The sequence below is a fragment of the Cyanidioschyzon merolae genome, chromosome 18 (genome assembly GCF_000091205.1).
Source record: "Cyanidioschyzon merolae strain 10D DNA, chromosome 18, complete genome".
NCBI classification, from domain to species: domain Eukaryota; phylum Rhodophyta; class Bangiophyceae; order Cyanidiales; family Cyanidiaceae; genus Cyanidioschyzon; species Cyanidioschyzon merolae.
Window position 1 is genome coordinate 19,942 of NC_010144.1, and position 19,490 is coordinate 39,431.

The window sequence follows — 19,490 nt, forward strand, 5'->3', positions numbered from 1 at the left end:
GGTTTCATGGAGGTACACATCGACGGCGTGCACCGAACAGCCTGCCAATTAGACTGGCTTGTCTCTTGACTTTGCGAAACGGAACCGTCTTACGTCTGTAGAAGAACTGGCGCCGGAGCTGTATACCACACGCGTCAAGAATCGCGTAAGGAATTCGCGCTCGATGCAGGAGCAGTGTGTTGGAGGCCTGGTAAACAGTTTTCCCAAGGCACAGCAATGTGTCAGTCTCCGGAAGCGGACTAGATCGTTCTGGCTGATGTATTCACAAGCCTGAATATGGGTATGAATTCTGTGGCAAAAAGGACGGTAGAGATCAATCGCTGTCGCGGAGTCTCGACACAGAGGGCCCTCGAAAGTGTGCGTGCACGAGCGCACCCATGTACTTACGAAGGAACGTACGCGCGCACAGAAAAGCTCGAACGAATACACGTACGCGCAAACGTACGAATACACAAGCACACGAACGAATCTGCACATGTGTGTACATCCAAAGAGATACGCGAACGAATGCGTTACTGCGGTATGACGTACGCACCAGCGATATCCGGTTGCTTGAGGCGGTTCCGAAACGAGCATCTCACAGGCTACATGAAGGCTCCGTGGCGAGCCTGTATGTGCGAGAGCCCTCCCAAAAGTCTCCATGTTTAGAGGCCTGGTGCCGAAAGCAACGGCCGAACCGCCTAGATCTCAGATGTTTCATGGGAAGAGGAGACGTTCGAGCAGCAGATTACCTCGCGGGATCGCTTTGCTGCTACGACCTCGATCACAGATCAGGGCATATCCTGCGCCTCTTCGATAGCACGGCGACTAGCCTGACTCACGTCTAATGCGATCACTGAATTCGAGTCAGTGTTCGAAGGATTGCATCCTAGTACCCAGTGTGGTTGTATGCGGTTAGGTTTGTGTACTGGGTGCACGTCTCGCCGATTGCGAGGAGTCTGCGGTGCAGCCATAATTGCCACATACATTGCGCTTTCAGGATTGCGAGCAGCGTGAACGCAACGGCATGATGCTCAGCGTGCTTGATCGAGCAAGCACCAGCTGTATCCGATGACATTCGGTCTCGTTCGTTGGATCACTAGGCTTGGCACGTGCAACGATCAATCTCGGACCGCATTCCGAAGCCTGCACGATCGCTGAGCATTGACAATCATGTTTGAAAAACATGGAACACTTCCTTTAGCTCGTGCGTGTACTCTGAAGGTTTGGTCTCTTCGACCTTTCCTCGAAATCAGCCTTTGCGCGCTATTTCTGTGAGTGCTTGCCTATTCTGTGCCGTATCTCACTCTTTGAATACGGCGGTCTCTCCTGCATCTTCAGCTCCATTATCAGTGGTCGACGAATGTTGATGGCAGTGTTCAAGTCCCTATGTCGCTGCTTGCGGCTGCTGTCAGCAAATATCATGCAAATGCGCAAGTCATGATCTATGCTTCGCTTGCGATTTCCATCTTTCTTGTTTAGAGCCTCGGTGCGCCTGTAGGAACTGTGACGCTCGGCCGTGGACAGGTATTCCCAGATACGTGCACCGCGCCTGCTCCTCTGAGCTCCCCGTTGTCGCGCCTGAAGGATTGCTTCACCGCATGGTACATGCCCTTAACGGGCACAGAAGGATGCACTGAATCCACCGGTCTATTTACGCGCCGTACGTCGTTGCCCAGCATCACGAGCTTCGTCTGGGCGATCAGCTAGGCAAGCACGCCGTCCGTTACACGTGAACGAGCACGCTGTTCCATTCGATAGAGGATTTGTGGAATGCGATGTTGTCCAGGATGAAAAAAGTACCCAAAGCGCTATGCAATCTGGAGAACAAGTCGAAAGATTTTATCCGTCTGGGATTCCTCCATGTGAAGCGGTGACGCGCGCTGCACTGGAAGCGATTGCTGAGATATCTAAAGTCCGAGTCCAGACCCTTTTCCATGTGAATATTAAAGACGAAAGCCTCGAGTAACATATCCCCTGAGAAGACTCGTTTAGCTATTACATATCGTTTCTCCAATGGCGTCAGAGGGATCTCAATTTGTGTCTCTAACTGAATCTATTCATTGATGACAAGAGTTGAATAATTTTTCTGCCTTCGCTTGCGATCAAGTCTTCAAAGGACGTCGCCGAGTAGCTTTTCGTATCAATGCAGTGGCGCGAATCGTTGCGCCCACGAGTTGCATTGAGACAGAGCTCTCAAAATCTTGAAGTACGCTTGAGTTCAGCATGCTAAATATAAAGAAAAGGATGAGGTGAATGCTTGAACGGTTTCATTGGATGATGATATCAGTTGTTTTACGAACCCTTCCTCGAGGACGTCGCAAATCATCTTGACCTCGGTGATTTGTCTAACGCCAGCGACTAGGATTCGAAGGAGCAACTCCCAAAAGACGACTGGGAATCCTCAGTCTGCGAATAGAGACTTTAAGCTCTATATCCTGCACGCAGAATGTAGACGATTCACATCTAAGCGACAATTTCGGAAAAATGAAAAGTCGGGAAGAGAGCGAGTTGTTCATTTTTCCACTTTAACCTCACATGATCTCCCCCGAGAATCATTGGCCAGTATCGTTGAGCACACTTACGGTAACAGGACCGCAATGGGTGGATCTCTCACCCGCGAAAATAAAACGATAGCCGATTGAAGCAGGGGGTGCGTATCCGGCGCCACAAGCTTCAAGTGCTCGGAGTGTCAACATCGCGGCAATGTTCTTCTTCCCCAGTTCGGAGTCAGAACCTGTTGCTCGTGTGAAGCAGTTACACTTCAAGCCGATGTTGCCATACGTGCAGCAGATCTAGTAAAGATCCGTTGAGTACGTCTCTCCGGCGATGCCTTCGCGCTTGCGAAGGCCATCATCCCAGACATCGACGACGACACCTTCCGATGTGTCCTCAGGGCCAATGGTACCATTCGCGTCGTCGGCATCGCGGTTGACAATCTCGCCATCAAGTACCGCGAGCGCATCCGCTGAAAAGAAGCGCGGCAACAGAAACGATCGAACAACCATGAGAAGGCCAATCACCGCAGGAAAGAACAAAGTTGTCTGCGGAATCATCTTCAGTGTCCAGAGCGTAGCAAGACAGACGAACTGAATGGCTGTAAAGGCGTTCACAATCGCAGGGCGAATCTTCCGCATCGGCGAATCATCGGGGTACAGTGCCGGGTCCACGAACAGCAACCGAATTCGTCGGAGGAATTCGTTGCCGCTCATCATCCTTCTGCCCATGTAGAGAAAGAGGCCGCTGATCACGGCAATCGGAATGCGCCGCAACAGCGGGAGCAGCAACAGCGACATGCCCAGCGCAAAGTGTATCATGAAGCCAGTGAGACGGTTCTCGACAACGGAGACAATGCGCTCGCGCGGTGAACGCTCGCCCGGTCGCAAATACGTTTCGGTTACCGCCAAGCTGCGAACGTGGTTCAAGCTCTGCACCGTGGCGGCACACATCCATGGAAGGCCCAGAAGCGAAGCGATCAACGTAATGAGAGACAGAATCAAGAGATCTAGATGGTACGCTTCACCTTTCCGGAGCCTATGTGCGGGCGAGTTCACCACACGAACAGTTATGTTTTGGTCCAGGAAGAAAAGAACCGTCAGCAGAATAGCCGGAATGATCGCAAAAAGTCGAACTTGAACAGGAGCTGCAAAGATCGGAATGAGCCACGAGCGATTGCCTGCCAGCTGGAACTTGACCGGCACCTGCAAACGTCCAAGTGTATAGCCACCCCATTCAGGTAATTGTGAAACCAGCGTCATGGAAAATATCGCGATGGCGGCGCCAAAGTCAGATAGAAATTCTCGAACAGTGCGCCTCAGGTATCGAGACTGGCGAAACTCGCTCAGCGTTCGGCCAACAATGAAAGTACCCAGCGACAAGCTGAGACTCATGAACGCCTCAGTCTTGTCCATACCGCATTTTCGAAAGTTCGAGCCAATCGATCGAAACGCCTCGTATAGAAACGTTGCGGCAATCAGAGCGTTAAAGCAGTCATCCGTGAAACGTGTGCAGTAACGTATCAAAGAGCTCGCGTTGAAAATCGCAAGTAGAAACAGAAAGAACGCCGTCCAGATTCCCACCCATGCATATGTTGGCAGGAACGGGAGACCTGCAGACGCACACACCTTGTACAATGATGCAGTAAAGGCAAGGGTCAAGCCGGTTGGACCAACAATCGTAAGAGGCTGCCCCGCCAGCGTATGGTATATCATGCCACAGATCGACCCAGACACGAGGAACTCAACGACGCCAATAGCGCCGTTCGTAATCTGCGCCGTAATGCCCCCGAAAGCAACAATCGGGGCAAGGCACGCAAAGTAAAGGAAGAGAATCGCTGCCAATGACTTGAGACACAGTCCATCGCTCCAGTCGCCCCAAAAGTGTGGCGCTCTTTTAGCGATATCATGCGCGAGGCCGGTGAGTGGAGGCCAGGGCGGAGCGGACAACCCGTCGGAGCCCGCGCTCGCTGCCAACGCACCAACAGCTGTAGAGACTTGCAGCCGACGCGTTTGAGACGGCCTGTTCCCATCGAGCTGCATCTTACAGAGACTGTAGTGACCGCCGACAGGAAGCTTCCGCAGCCGTCGCGGCTTGCGTTGCCTTAGAGCTACCTCATGCCTCTTGGGGCAGACGGTCGTAGTTGGGCGAGAGGAAACCTGCCAGAAGGACAGCGGCGCGTGGGCGCCTGTCACTGCTGCCCGCTGTTGGCGAGAGCGGCGGCACGTCGGGCCAGTGATGAATGACCAAGCGAGGAAACGCACCCCGCGAGTTTCTTGTTGTACTTTTGCCTCAAGCAGCGTAGCGCGAGAGCTGGACGAGCCCATGAGCGAGTCCCGGACACTATGCTGCACCATTTTAGCCAAGTTAGTTGAACCACTTTCCTTTGAATGGGTGCCGAACGGCGTACAGTTGCGTGGCTGGTGGTAACGTCGCAGCGGCAACGTACGGGCGACTCAAAAAGGTTGTGCAACGTCACAAAAGGCTCGTAACGCACGGCGGCACCGGCCCGAGTCAGTGAATCCTATGCCTTCGATCAGAAACTAGGACAATGCACGTGCTCTCACAGCAGCTCGACCAGAAATACCCACAAGTTCTGTCCCAGCAAGAGCAGTCTCTGCCGACGGCTATAGACGCAGCCGCTGAGCGACTCGCACCGCAGCTGGGGCCGGATTACGCTGCGGCCGTTCGAGGGCCTCGGCTACGGAACGAGGTCCGTCGGCGAAAACTTTCATCGGTTTGCGAGTATCGTAGAACGCTTCGTATATCAGCGAGAGCGCATGATGTGGTAGTGTAAAGCCTGCTGCATACAGTATCTGAGCATTCGTGTTGATGATATGTCCAGTGCACAGTGTCCGCGAGGGTGTGGTCCAACGTTATGCTCGCTGCACAGGAATGCATACGAGACATACGCAGCAGCAGATTCCAGCCATGAATCGCCATTACTATTGACCGTTGGCCAGGAAAATCGTTCCATTTGTAAACGCGGAGGTCGGGATTTGATGAACTGCTGAACGGTGTTGTACCAATGGCTTGTTCCAGGCGAGTATCCAATACCCACTCTCCGGGGCGAAGACTTCCCCATCGAAAGCCCTCTGTAATTCAGCGCAATATGCGCATCAAATACTGAACGATTCCCTGAAATATTCGCATAAAGACAGAACGGCCGAACGCCCCAGGTGCACGAAGTATTTCCCAGTATTGCTGAGACGGTCAAGTTTCGGTGCAAAAAGTGCTTGCGTGCATATTGTCGCTGCTGGAATGACACTGTGTCACGCCCTGTTGTGTTCGATTGCCTCGCCTTCTAGAGTTCAGTCACCGCACGGTGCACCATCTCGTGCATTCTGTTCTTCTCCATTCTCTTCTTCTCTACAGGTTTTACCGTGTGCTCGTGGACGTGCTGCGTGTATGTCGTCCTAGACGCATCGACGGGAATCCTGCACGCTCGATTCTTCCAGGAACTGAACGCGCTCTTTTAAGGAGCACGAGTGCAGCCTTTGCGTGCCACAGCAAAACCAGCGCAGTAGGCTAACAGCGAACGACACGACAAATTAGCTATTTCCCTTTCAGAGTTGTTGAAGAACTTGGCGAATGTACGCCTCCTGTCCAGACACAGCCAGAATCGATGACGATCCTAGTCCGATCTCGCGCATACCAGTTGAAAATCGTCCACAAGTCATATTTGGGCGCGCATATGCTATCCAAAAGCGCGGAATCCCTTCCAGCGGTCTCACTCTTCCGGGGCGCTGAGACGGGGCTGCAACGGGTACGTGGTTCGTCTCATAAAGCACTCTCCACTGACCCGCATATGGTTTATGAGGTTGGGTTGGGGCGCTTCGGCACCGAAGCTGAAGACTCTTTTCATATCCGTCTCTTCAAGGTATCCAGCGAAGCGCGTCTGCATATCTCTGATCCTATGTGCAGGTCGTTTTGTACCTTCTGTCCTGAGCATCAGTTCTCGTTCGAGGTTTAGGCCGGAAAATTCCAAGGGAAATTCCAGTCGCTGGCAGGGTGCATCAGGAGCTCCGACAATCGCTTTTTTGACGCGACACCGTTGGGCGAGAGAAGCTACGCGATACCAATTAGAGTCCTGAATCTCATTTTCTGGAAAATTCTCCCCGTAGATAAATTATAAAGTGCCTGGCAATCGTTTCAGACCAAGGTTTCCGCTCCGACATTTTTCCTTCCTCTCACTACTTCTCGTATTTTCGGAGAGATGTTTCCCTACTTTTTCCCGATATTTCTCCTCGCTCTCTTTTCCCGTGTCCTTTTACTTGGCGGGTTGCGAGGACGTGTTTGCCGTAGAAATCATGCGTTTCCTCCGTGGCATTCAGGCATACTGTTTCGACGGTGGCATGAAGCTCGGCTTTACGCTTGAGTATTTCTCTCCTATGCCGCAAATGCCGTATCGTCAACTTTGCTGCCTCGAGCCCGCCCGTGGACCCAATCGCGCCATTTCGCTGGCCCCCACGAACGAAAAGGCGAGCACCAGAGCGGCTCAGTACTGGTGATTGTTGAGAACGAGTTGTAGCAGAATCATTCATGGAAGATCTTCGGTGCCCTGAACACGAACGATGCGTCCATGGATCCGTTTGCGCATAAATGCCGCTTGACATTAGAGAAGACGCGTTCGACTGAATTGATCCCTGAGGAAAACCTGACCCGAAGAGCAGCTGAATGCAAATATCAGCAGCGTATACCTCGACCGATTTTGAGTGTTGAAATGCAACGTTGGCTAGGAGCAGGATATGAACATGTGGGAAGCAGAAGCGAAGATGAGCTTTCAAGAACGACGGGATTTTGAGCGATTCCGGCCGATTAGCTATTTACGGGCGCCCGCAGCACGGAATCGCCGCTACGGCTGACACTGTCGCCATGCTTTCTCGTCTCTTCTTTACGAACAGCGGTTTACTGGTATTTGAGTTCCCATGTACAGGTCTAGCAACGCTTCCAAATGAAGTTTCATCGAGTCCAGTGGACACCTGTCCGTACTGCACTGAGCGTTCGCATTCCATTACGGAATCGGCCAGGAGCTGCTCAACGCGCGGCGGTCTCTCATCCGAGCGCACTTCTATGTTTACCATCCATGTCTCAGCGTCAGCATATCTGTCAATGGTACGGAAATTGCACATCTTGTAGCTTCTCTGCGAGTGCTTCTTAAAGAACGAATGGCCAGGAGCGGATCGAAAAGCAGAGAGTCATTTAGACATTGTTTGATAAAGTCTGTTTCGAATGCACAAAATTCAAGATGAGGGCGAGGAGAAGAGTTAATCATCCACCCGCTCACCGTAGAAAGACTGTCTCAGACGAGTAAACCCGTTTTTCGCAGCCTAGCAGTGACAGCGTCAACTCTTTTCGAAAACCTTTTGGAATGCGGAGTACACATCCCCTTTGTTGACTACCCTTGACAAAAACAGCAAAACCAAAAATGGCGTGCAGGTCCAGGTCTTTCACAAAGCACCGCGTTGGGAGCGAACATCTGAGAGGTCCTGGTGCCGTACGCACCAGAGCCCACGCGGCAATCTTTTCTCGATACTTACCACCAAGCCAGTGGCATCTTCCCCCACTTGAGATAACGGCAGCAGCTGGAGCAGCGCAGCGCAAAGAAACGGCGCCCGCGGCTGCCGCCAGCGACAACCTTGACGCACTCACTTCGCGTACTCCAGGGTCCACTGTTGCGCAATCTCCTTCGCTCGTGCAATGTCTTTCTTCCAGAGCTCTGCGGCTTCATTGTTAAGGGCATCCTCGGGGTTCGGCTCCGACATAAGCGCCTGTATCGACAAGAGCACGGTGCGAATCTGGAGCGCTGGACTCCAACGATCCTTCAGAATATCCAAACAGACCCTACCTAGCCGGTCGATATTTGGATGATAGATTTTCGTTAAAAACCGGGCACGCGGTGCTTGCATCGGGTACTCTGCGGGCAAGAAAAGCTCAAGTCGAAAGACACCGCCCTCGTAGGGCGAGCCCTCGGGGCCTGCCAGGATGACGTTGAAGTACCGCGCGTTCTCGTCGTGAACTGTAACGGAAATTCCCGGTACAGGATCCTTCGCAAGGCGTTCTGTCTCTTTAAGAATGCGCTTCGATAAATGTCCACTCATTCGTACGGCGAACGATACCACGAAGACCCTGGGCTATTGAAAAGCTAGAACTAGCGCCTCTCGACCGGAGGTGCGAGCGCAAATCGGTACGAGTTTCGAGCGTATGGCGCATCCAGGATGACTACGCGGGTGAAGCCGTTGTTAACGCTACACGCGAGGCAGTGATACGACATTCATGTGTGTACGTGTGTTGTGTGACTGTGTCTGTGTAGGGTATACGCTGCAATCGTGTGGGCTGCGGGTATTCTCCGATATACGCTAGCCCGCTCCACTTGCACCGACAGAAATGCGCTTTAGCTTAGCATCTATTGTGCAGATTCTTGTCGATATGCAGCACCGACGATGCGGGTTCGGCGAGATGTCCAATGGAAAAAGCTCCGGATCACGGCCCCTATTCGGATGATTCTCAGCGGTATGTAGCACGTGTGAGATGTCCCATGGGAAATGATACAGTGTGGCAGTTGAGTTTTGCGGGCGCGGTGACACTTCACCAGAAAAAGAGCGGGGTCATCGAGGACCCCACGAGATCGAAGCAAAATTTGCCCTGGCTCTCTCGACAAATAGGCGTACAAACTGTTTCTTAAGTAGCTTGATTAGCGAAAGTGGTACCTGCACTGGATTCATTGGAAAAGATCTCCGCAGACAATTCGAAAAGCTGTCTTGCTCGATGCTCCGATCAGCGTTGGTACATATCGCCGGCGATTTCAACCTTGTCCATCTGGAATAGAATCACTCCAGATCGCAGGTGCCTCGTCATGTAGACGGGCTGGTAGGGCAATCATGGTCTTCACCGCGTGGCCGGTGTCTCGATGATAGGTCGTCGCCAACGATGAGAACGCCCAGGCCATTGGCATTTCGGCACTGCAGGCTTGTGTGGTTCGCCAGTGCCCGCTTGGGAGGCTGCGATGGGTTCAGGCGGGCCCTATCCATGAGATGCACTCCAACGACGTGCATCGCGACGCCGAACGCCAGCTGCGTATCACCAAAGCTGTCAGACAAAGATGTAATACTAAAATGCTCGCTCTGTTCCTTGTTTTCGACTTTTTGAAATTTGCTTACATGTACGGCCTCGATATTCGAAAGCATCAATAAGGACCTAAAGACCGTTACGTAGTTTGAGGATTCTCGCACGTAGTTTCGGAGTTGGCCCATCTAAGCTTCGCCGACGGAATTCGTTACGTCACTGGAATCATGCTGAATCGCGGCGCCTCGACCAAGGGTTCATAAACGAAACGAGATTCTCGTCCTGTTCATACGTATATGCCTCCATTCATTTTTGTTCTATGCTTGGAGCTTGCTCAAATCAAGCAATCTTCAAGTTCACGATCTGTCCATTGCGAGGCAGCCCGTGGGCCCAGCAACACGCGCCGCTAATTGACGAGGAAAAAAATCGGTGTCGTCCATTGACGGCTTCTTCTTCAGTGATTCATGCCGAAAGATCACTAAACAATTCAAGTCAAACAATCAACTTCTTTTGAACCAAAAATTTTCCTCCATTTGTGTACACTGAAGAAGCGGCGTTCCATGGCTGCATGTAATGCCGCTGTGTGATATGCTTCCAGGTGCTCCCGTTTCTCACGTTTACATGGAAAAGAGCCCTGGACTCGGCCTTCAATCATCGCAGCAATCACTTCGAGTAGAAAAAGAGTCATCGCTTTGCACAGAGGGCACGTGTACGCATCAAAATTTCTCGACATTATCTCCGAACTGGATTCCCCATCCAATACTTGTTCCTTTATGACCAACATTGTCTTTCACCAATCCTCCATCGAGTCCAACAGCGTGCGGTCGACTACACACCGGACAGAGTACCAGCCGAAGAGAGAGCCCATAACAAGTCCGCGATCGACGGATACGGCTATGCACAGAAACCGAGGTGGACATCGACGGGAGCCTTCTGTACCCGTCGAGGGCATGTTTCGAGCTATGAATCCAGCGTCCACGTGCCACAGGCCCGAGCCCGGTCGACGGAGTTAGCTGGACATACGCGAGCATCTGACCACAGTCAGGTGTCACCGCTGCGACGCGCGCATTGAGACAGTACACCAGAAAGCCGAGCATGGCAAGCAATGCGTGGATTTCAACCTCTGCCGGTGCAGGACATGCGTGAGCAACATCCAGAAGCACCAAAATCGGGACTTGAACGCTGCCATCAACCTCATTCGACTGCTAGCCATGGAGCTAGAGAGATATATAAGAGACCTGCGAACGGGAAGCCGGAGATAAGACAGAGAAAAAGGAAGCAGTCGCCGAAAAGAAAAGCCCCGGAAGGCGGCTGTTGATGACACTGGGAAGAGACCCAAAGTTTAGAGCGCATGCCAGCGTCAAGAAAGAGGTACCCGTTCCGTTTCATTCTGAAATGGGTACATGTCCTGCGAACGAAGAGGAAATTCCACTGGAGCACCATGTTCCGGCTTCCAGCGATCGCTGATTGATCCATTTGCTAGCCGATTTACGCGTTTGATTCGAGTATGCAAGCACCCGATGGCTTCAGTGCCGAACGCACTGCTTTTTTGATTGTTCAAGAAGGGCTCTGCCTCCAAACAGTAGCGAATGCGACGTTCGTTCTTCCACAGACGCCCTGCATGCAGTCACCGCAAGTCCACATAAACGATACGCGGTTTCCCAGGATGCTGCATTTTGTCAGAGCGTTCGAATCAATGCAAAAGATGATCCACGGCGCCCAGACGTTCAGACCAGTGCATCCGCATCAGGAGGAGGCGCTCCCGGCCAAAATGCACATAGTCAAATGTTTCGCTCGGTGGATCAGCTGCCATGATGAAAGCCCAAACACTCCAGATCCAGTGACTCAGTAGGCTGAAAGCATTCGCCTCAGCGACAAGACGATCCCGTTCCAAGGTCGATACCGAAGCGCTACGGCATCTCGAGCTGGTTGCGGTGTCTATTGCGTCGTCACTCTGTGAAAATGCTGACAACGATGCCAGATATGCTTCCGCGAAACGATGCTGCTCGGCTTCAGTCGGATATCGTGCAAACGAATCAAGCGGCTTCAAGCCACAGTTCTCCGTGAGACCCATCCATTCGTTGAAGTGGTTCCCAAGGTCATACGCCCGCGGTGCGTAACCTGCATACTCGAAATCCACAAAACGAATCATCTGTTCCGTCGGATCGTAGAGTATGTTCGCACCAAGCAGGTCATTGTGGCAGAACACAATGTCATCTGCAGGCAGACGGTGCCGTAACTCTTTGAACTCGTTCTGTAAACGCGTTGGCTTGCCGTTGCAAAGCTCCTCAACCGGCAGGCAGTGCCGTTCCACAGCTTTCCTCAGCAGTCTCTCGCAGAACTCCCACTGGAGTGCTATTGCTTGGGCTCGTGGCAGTGTCTGTTCCGAGGGCCTAAAACAATGTAGCCGCGCGAGAGCGCTGGCGACTTGTGAATAGACTTGCTTGTCGTGCAGCGTGCGATAGTCGAGCGGCTTCCCAGTGAGAACGCCCTCTACCCTTCCGCGAGGAAAGATGCCCAGCAACGGCGGTCCAAGACCAGCGGCCGCTAGCTCTGCATACAAGCTGTTCTCCCGGCGACGGTTAAAAAAGTCACCGGAGCCAAAGATTCGAACGAGAACCGCGGTGCCGGTAACTGTACTTGTACACCGGTACATTCGGTTCGTAACCCCACCCTGAACTCGCTCCACCGTGCAACACGAGGGCGCCCAGGCGTTATCTGAGAAGAGCTGCCCAAGGACTAGCAGCACCTCACGTTCCTCTGCCTCGGTAGCTCGAGCGGCCTGCGTCGCCAGTTCCACGTCTCGTCGCTTGACTTCACCCCCCGCATCTTCAAGGGTTTGCAGCACCATTCTACGCACGGTGGCTAAGCATTCGCTTCAGAACAGCGATGCTCTGCCTGTTCTTATGCTCCGAGGCAGTTCAACGTCTACTCGGCTATTGTGCTGGTCAACTCGAGCCGAGCCCTTACCGTTCAGGAAGATCCTGTGAACTGAGAAAACGATCTGAGACGTTGGGAAATTCTGCGCGCGGCGCCGACGCTGCGTTTCAGGCGAAGTCGCAGCAGCAGCAGCAGCCGTAGTAGTCGTAGTTTGCGGATCTCGATTGAACCATCGAAGCTCGCATGGTCGTCAACAATGTCTACATCTGAGCAGCTGCAGTATTCGATAAATATCGAGTCTCAATGACGAATACATCTTACGATACCGCAGTTCCTTTTCGTGACCGCAAAATCGAGGTTTTCTCTGCGCTGTATCGGCGGAGGCTGGTATTGCATCAGCTCAGAGGCTTCGCGCTCGGTGGCAACGGTTACGACAGAGGGCAAGGAGAGGATCCGAACAGCCCATGCACGCTCCGGGAATGGTAGTCTTGCTTCATTGCAGCATAAAGCACCATCGTCTCACTGGTTGTTTCGGACTGGGCAGCGTTGACGACACCTGCAGAAATGGACGGACGATCCAGACCGCCAGCGAAAAGAGCTTCGATCTGCGCACAGAGCCTCGTACTGCAGGGCATGATCGACCGAAAAGCAACCCACCTGCTCCGAGAATGGACCCGGGTTCGATTCATGTCCATCGCTAGAAAGCTGTTACGGATCGCGGTCCGCTCGTCATGCAATCGTTTCCGAGCTGATCGGCAGCTGAGCTGCGGGCGTACGCAAGGCCAGACTCCATCGCAACCTGTCGATACCGCCACGGACCGACGAGGCGCTTGCGGCACCGTTGCAGGCGCTTTTACCAGCCTCGGCAGCCGCAGCATCGTTTGAACGGAGCACGATCTCCGAAGACAAACCTGGTTTGTGGTTCATTGAACGAAGACGTCTCGGAAGGCGGCGTGGCGGCCTCGCTGGATACCCATCATATCTCACGCACTCGTCGATGCCCGCGCCAGCGCATCGGTCCACCAGAATCATCAGCATTTGCAGCGCGTTGCATCTGACACGTATATAGGTATCAAACTGTCCATATCTATACAATACAGTAGCACTTGCATGGCGCCCCGGCACCGCACCACCCGCATCGCTGGACGTGCCGCAAACGCCGCGTCGCGATCGCTCCCGCGATGCGCGATCGGGGCTGATGCGTGCACCACTGCTCCGCGCATCCATGCGGTTGCCGCGTACGCATTGCTTCTCGCACAACGACGAGAGACTTTGCTCCCGAGGGAGCTGCGCACGTAGGCAATGACGTTCGTGACGCTACCACTCTGTGCAAGCAGAAGCGTTGTACCTAGCTTGAAGTGTGCTGCCTGTCGGCGCGGAAGTCGTTTAGGGCTTGGCGGCCGATTAAGGTCGAAGCTGCGTTCCTCCCCTGGCTCGTCGTCTCTGAGGTGCCTGCAACCTAACGGGACACCTAGTGCAGGGCACCAGGGAAATAAAGCAGGAAATGTGAACACTTTTGGTAAAACTGTTCTTGTTCTTGGGGGGGATGGATTTTGTGGCTGGCCGACCGCTCTCCATCTGTCAGATCTGGGGTACAGTGTCGTAATTGTCGACAACTTGTCGCGGCGCAAGATCGATATCGAGCTGGAGTGCGAGTCCTTGACGCCTATTGCGGCACCGAGCGAGCGCATCGCTGTTTGGAATGCCTTGTCCGATCGCGAGATTCGCTTTGAGTTTATGGACGTTGCTCATGAGTACTGGCATTTGTTGGAGCTCATCAAAAGGGAGCAACCCTGCGCTATCGTGCACTTTGCGGAACAGCGGGCTGCACCGTACAGCATGAAAGGGAGCCGCCAGAAACGCTATACAGTTGATAACAATGTGAACGGCACCATGAGCGTGCTGACAGCGGTCGTGGAGTCCAACCTGGATATCCATGTTGTTCACCTGGGCACCATGGGCGTCTACGGCTACGGCTCCAGTGGCGGCAAGATTCCCGAAGGCTACCTCGATGTCGTGCTGCCCTCCGGAGAGCGCCGCTCGATCCTGCATCCAGCCTACCCGGGGAGTGTCTATCACGCCTCCAAGTGTCTCGATGCGCTGCTGTTTCAGTTCTTTGCAAGGAATGATGGGCTTCGCATAACGGATCTGCATCAAGGCGTCGTTTGGGGCACGTTCACCCAGAATACCATGCGCCATGAGCTCTTAATGAATCGTTACGACTACGACTCCGATTACGGCACCGTGTTGAACCGCTTTTTAATGCAAGCTGCATGTGGGCTGCCTCTTACGGTTTACGGAAGTGGTGGGCAGACTCGAGCCTTTATTCATATTAGCGATACGTGCAAGTGTATCGCACTTGCGCTAGCAAATCCGCCTAATCGCGGCGATCGTGTCAAGATCTACAACCAAGTCGCAGAGACACATCGCGTGCGCGACCTCGCGGCTCTTGTCGCCCGGAAAACGGGCGCCAGTGTGCACCAAATTCCCAATCCTCGGAACGAGGCCTCCGAGAACGAACTCGATGTGAGCAACCAGAATTTTCGTTCGCTTGGCTGGGACCCTGTCACACTGGAGGAGAGTCTGCTCGAGGAGGTGGTTGGTGTCGCGGAAAGATATCGGCATCGCATTCGCCGTGACAAGGTCATGCCCAGCAGCTTCTGGAACCGGGAGCGAGAAGAGGCGTGTCGCGCGAATGCGACAAACTCGAGCGACGCACTAGCCGAGATATCGGCTGCGGCGAGTTCCGAGTGGCGTGATGAGGTGTTAAAGCAGCTGGCCAATGGTGACGACAAGAAACTCGAGCGTATGCGCTCGGCGCTGCGAGATGAACCCTAGAGCAGTTTACGCAGGTGGCTTGTTACCAAGGTCGCTCCGATCATGCGCTTGCGTGTCGCCAAGCGACGCTAGCAGAAAAGTGCGAATATAGAAACCACATGACGTGCGGCCTTCCATTCGGATGAAAACGCTGTCCGAGAGACCGCATCCCAGATATAAGTTGTACCGCAAGGGCTACAAAAAGTAAGTCTAAAGCAACGCCTGAATCCTGAGACAATAGCATTCGACTCGATCGTTCGCGAAATGGGTATCGCGGACCCATCTGAGCGCATCTACCCAGGACGTGCGGATCCGCACCTGAGGCCGTCGATGGATAGGATCCACCGTTTAAAGCGCGCTGTTCGCCACGGAAAACCCTACAGCCACCAAGCCAGTTGCCGTGAAGCTCCTCAATGCATCGGCCAATGCTTCTTCCGACACGGCATTTCCATTGCATGCATATTCAAATCGTACCTGGTACGCGTCTATGTGATCAGCGTATACGTAGCAGCCAGCTGAGACGCAGTCGACACCCGCTCCGTTTCCTAAGCTTTCCGAGTAAATATTAAAACTCGTACTGGAAAGAGCCACTGCGCAGACGCAGCCGTCAAGGCGAAGCTCGCTGATGGAAGCGTCTGTGGAGACATGCGGCATGCCAAGTGCACACGAGTCCCGTTAACCTTTATCAGAAGTGCGTGGGCTTCGTTCCTCAGCGAAGCTGGTTCAGATACAGGTATTTGAAATAAGATCAGCGCTGAACACTCTGCAGATTGCCAAACCCTAAAAACGCTGTGACACCAAGTACGAAAGAGGCCGCGAACGTGCCCCACTCGAAAGCACGTCGGGCAAGGCGAAGCTGCGTCTTCCTCGGTTAGAGCAAACGGCGCTTCGGCTCGACACTCGTTCGGCCATAGCGCTGTCCACCACGAGCAGCAGAGGCAGCTGCGGTGCAAGGACCGTCGTAGCTGCCACGGAAGTGCTGCAACAGCGCTCACCGAAGCAGCGCACGACTCCGAGTCCGTCGCGGGGTGGTTCATGAAAACCTGCCCTCGGACTAGGTCTGTCTAGCTACGTACCAACGCCTGTCATGATAGTACGACACCAACTCACATCATCGAAACGACAACTCGGGGCAGTATACGCAACACTTGTGGCGCAGTAGAGGCTCGTGTAAAACGGTTTTTAATGCACCTGCTGTTGCCAGCTGTGTCGCCAGCAACTAAGCTTGCGCTCTGCCGGCTCGCGGGGGTATTTTTGATTACCGGAACATTGACAAGGACACGGAATCCCGCTTTACGTGAGGAAGAGCGGCAATCAAGGATCATGCTGCGTATCTTTCTATCAACGGAATGTTTGCAATGACGCGGAATACCTGGTCGCGCGATGGACACCGGTCTCCGGGAAAACCATCCAAAACGCCACACCATACCGGCAAGTTCCAGTGGGCAATACCCTCGCTTCCCGTTAGTCATTCTGGTCACTTGCGACCGATCCACCGCAGGCGCTTTCTCGTCGACGCAATGAACAATGCTGCTGCTGCCTTGCACGCGAAGCCGGGCGACTCGAATTGCACACTATCGCTGCAGGCAACGCATCCGTTGGAGCTCCGCATGCAGATACCAGTATGAAGAGGCGCGAAAAGTCATTCCAGGAACCGGCCTTGAATACCCGAACATCCACCATACCAGAATGAAGAGGCACGAAAAGTCAGAATGGTAGTGTGCCCTATGTACCCGAACATCCACCACACCAGATTGAAGAGGCACGAAAAGTCAGAATGGTTATGTGCACTACGCACCCGAACATCCACCATACCAGTATGAAGAGGCACGAAAAGTCATTCCAGGAACCGGCCTTGAATACCCGAACATCCACCATACCAGAATGAAGAGGCACGAAAAGTCAGAATGGTTATGTGCACTACGCACCCGAACATCCACCATACCAGTATGAAGAGGCACGAAAAGTCATTCCAGGAACCGGCCTTGAATACCCGAACATCCACCGATACCAGAGTGAAGAGGCACGAAAAGTCAGAATGGTTATGTGCACTACGCACCCGAACATCCACCATACCAGTATGAAGAGGCACGAAAAGTCATTCCAGGAACCGGCCTTGAATACCCGAACATCCACCGATACCAGAGTGAAGAGGCACGAAAAGTCAGAATGGTTATGTGCACTACGCACCCGAACATCCACCATACCAGTATGAAGAGGCACGAAAAGTCATTCCAGGAACCGGCCTTGAATACCCGAACATCCACCGATACCGAAATGCAGCGCGACGCGTCCAGGAAAAAATCGCGGCGATATCGAGGCATCCGTTGCGTACAAGCAGGTGGAGGTCGCTCTCCAGGAACGATGTTCGTAGCTTTACCAAGTGTGCTGTTCACCAGCAAACCCTCAAGGATACGTACTGTTAAGATTGAAAAGCGTAGAACGTTATTTGCCTGCGACAGGGCGAAAGCAGGCACCGATGGGAACGCTAGCAACGCTGCGGCGTCAGCACCGAAACCCTCTGCTGCGAGCAGCGGGCGATCTGCTGGTACTGCAGCTCGAGACCAGGTAACGATCAGTGCCCAGACGAGTTCGTCAAACTCGCGGACGATAGATCGAAGCACCGATTCATCGCAAACAGTACAGGTTGCGTCCATGTTTGACTCGATGACGAAGCGCCGTGAGGCTGCTCGCCGCGAGGCGCTGAGCATCGTCGTGCTGGGCGCGTCCGGGGATCTGGCCCGCAAGAAGACGCTCCCGGCGCTTTTCTCACTCTACTACCACGATCTGCTGCCGAGCGACTTTTATGTGGTCGGCTACGCACGATCAAACATGACGAGCGAGGCGTTCCGGAACACGATCAAGTCAAGTTTGACCTGCCGCGTTATCGAAGGCCCCGAGTGCGCACGCAAAATGGAGCATTTCCTCTCGCGTTGTTTCTACGTTTCCGGAACTTATCATGAAACTACTGCATTCCGAACGCTGGACGAGTTTCTCGTGAACGAGTTTGAGAAAGAGCGCTGGAATCGCGGGGTTCCGACCAATCGCCTCTACTACTTGGCGATTCCTTCCAACGTCTTCGCTGAGGCCTGTCGCGGCATCGCCCATGCCCACACCAAGCCTCCGGAGTCGACCAAGGGCTGGATGCGGGTCGTCTTGGAGAAACCGTTCGGGAGAGATCTGGATACCTTCCAGACCCTGCACCAGGAACTGCAATTGTACATTAGCGAGGAACAAACCTTCCGCATTGACCATTACTTGGGCAAGGAGCTCGTTCAGAACGTGCTGGCGCTGCGCTTTGCGAATTATTTTTTGGAGCCTCTCTGGAACAACCAACACATCCAATCTATCCAGGTGACGTTCAAGGAGAACTTTGGTGTCGAGGGACGCGCTGGCTACTTTGACCAGTACGGAATCATCCGCGACATCATGCAGAATCACCTGCTGCAAATGGTGGCGCTCTTTACGATGGAACAGCCGGCTTCTTTGAACGCCGAAGATATTCGTGACGAGAAAGTGAAAGTCTTGCGCAGTTTGGAAACGCTACGTGCTACAGATTTCGTCATCGGGCAGTATATGGGGTATCGGGAGGAAGACGGCGTTCGTCCGGGCTCCAAGACGCCTACGTTTGCAGCGTGTCGGATGAACATTCGAAACCGACGCTGGGACGGTGTACCGATCCTGGTCAAAGCGGGGAAGCATTTGGATGAACGCCTCGCGGAAGTGCGTGTCACGTTCCGCAGTGTGCCTGGTAGTATTTTCTCGCTTGCGAATACCCTGCCGAACAATGAGCTTGTTGTTCGCGTTCAGCCCGACGAAGCCATTTATCTTCGCATCGTCAGCAAATCCCCGGGGTTGACCTCTCGCCTAGAAGAGGCGCGTCTGACGCTATTCTACCGGACGGCCTGGGAAGAAGCGCACGACATTCCCGATGCCTACGAGCGCCTCATCTTGGACGTCATCTATGGTGACAAATCGCTCTTCATACGAAGCGATGAATTAAAAGTCGCCTGGGAGAAGTTTACGCCGGCGCTTCACGAACTCGAGCAGAGCGACCGCTATCGACCGGTACCGTACGTAGCGGGCAGTCGCGGCCCTGCCGAAGCCGACTACCTTGCCGCGCGCTACGGATGCGTTTGGGCCAGCGACCTTGACATTGGCGGCAAGCGACTGCAAAGCAAGGTGCCGTAAAAACCAGACAGTCCGACTTCCGCCTAGTCTGGATCGGAGGAGTTTCCAGATGCCCTGGCGAT

The 19,490-nt window shown here is 53.6% G+C and overlaps 5 protein-coding genes across 5 annotated transcripts, besides 1 other annotated feature; 2 read left to right on the forward strand and 3 right to left on the reverse strand.

The window, feature by feature from the left end:
• Positions 1-2,774: 2,774 nt before the first annotated feature.
• On the reverse strand, positions 2,775-4,832 carry CYME_CMR009C (probable anion transporter; the record flags this gene model as incomplete). Its single annotated transcript, XM_005538279.1, has 1 exon — positions 2,775-4,832. One exon carries the CDS (start codon positions 4,830-4,832, stop codon positions 2,775-2,777), a length of 2,058 nt encoding a protein of 685 aa, XP_005538336.1.
• A 3,291-nt stretch (positions 4,833-8,123) lies between these two features.
• CYME_CMR010C (probable ubiquitin conjugating enzyme E2) lies at positions 8,124-8,576 on the reverse strand (the record flags this gene model as incomplete). Its single annotated transcript, XM_005538280.1, has 1 exon — positions 8,124-8,576. The coding sequence occupies one exon, from the start codon at positions 8,574-8,576 to the stop codon at positions 8,124-8,126; it is 453 nt and encodes a 150-aa protein (XP_005538337.1).
• A 2,657-nt stretch (positions 8,577-11,233) lies between these two features.
• On the reverse strand, positions 11,234-12,391 carry CYME_CMR011C (probable choline kinase; the record flags this gene model as incomplete). Its single annotated transcript, XM_005538281.1, has 1 exon — positions 11,234-12,391. The coding sequence occupies one exon, from the start codon at positions 12,389-12,391 to the stop codon at positions 11,234-11,236; it is 1,158 nt and encodes a 385-aa protein (XP_005538338.1).
• A 1,331-nt stretch (positions 12,392-13,722) lies between these two features.
• CYME_CMR012C (UDP-sulfoquinovose synthase, chloroplast precursor) lies at positions 13,723-15,258 on the forward strand (the record flags this gene model as incomplete). Its single annotated transcript, XM_005538282.1, has 1 exon — positions 13,723-15,258. One exon carries the CDS (start codon positions 13,723-13,725, stop codon positions 15,256-15,258), a length of 1,536 nt encoding a protein of 511 aa, XP_005538339.1.
• Positions 15,259-15,262: 4 nt separating this feature from the next.
• Positions 15,263-16,539: a sequence feature (possible transcribed region).
• Positions 16,540-17,601: 1,062 nt separating this feature from the next.
• Positions 17,602-19,428, forward strand: CYME_CMR014C (glucose-6-phosphate 1-dehydrogenase; the record flags this gene model as incomplete). Its single annotated transcript, XM_005538283.1, has 1 exon — positions 17,602-19,428. The coding sequence occupies one exon, from the start codon at positions 17,602-17,604 to the stop codon at positions 19,426-19,428; it is 1,827 nt and encodes a 608-aa protein (XP_005538340.1).
• Positions 19,429-19,490: the final 62 nt, after the last annotated feature.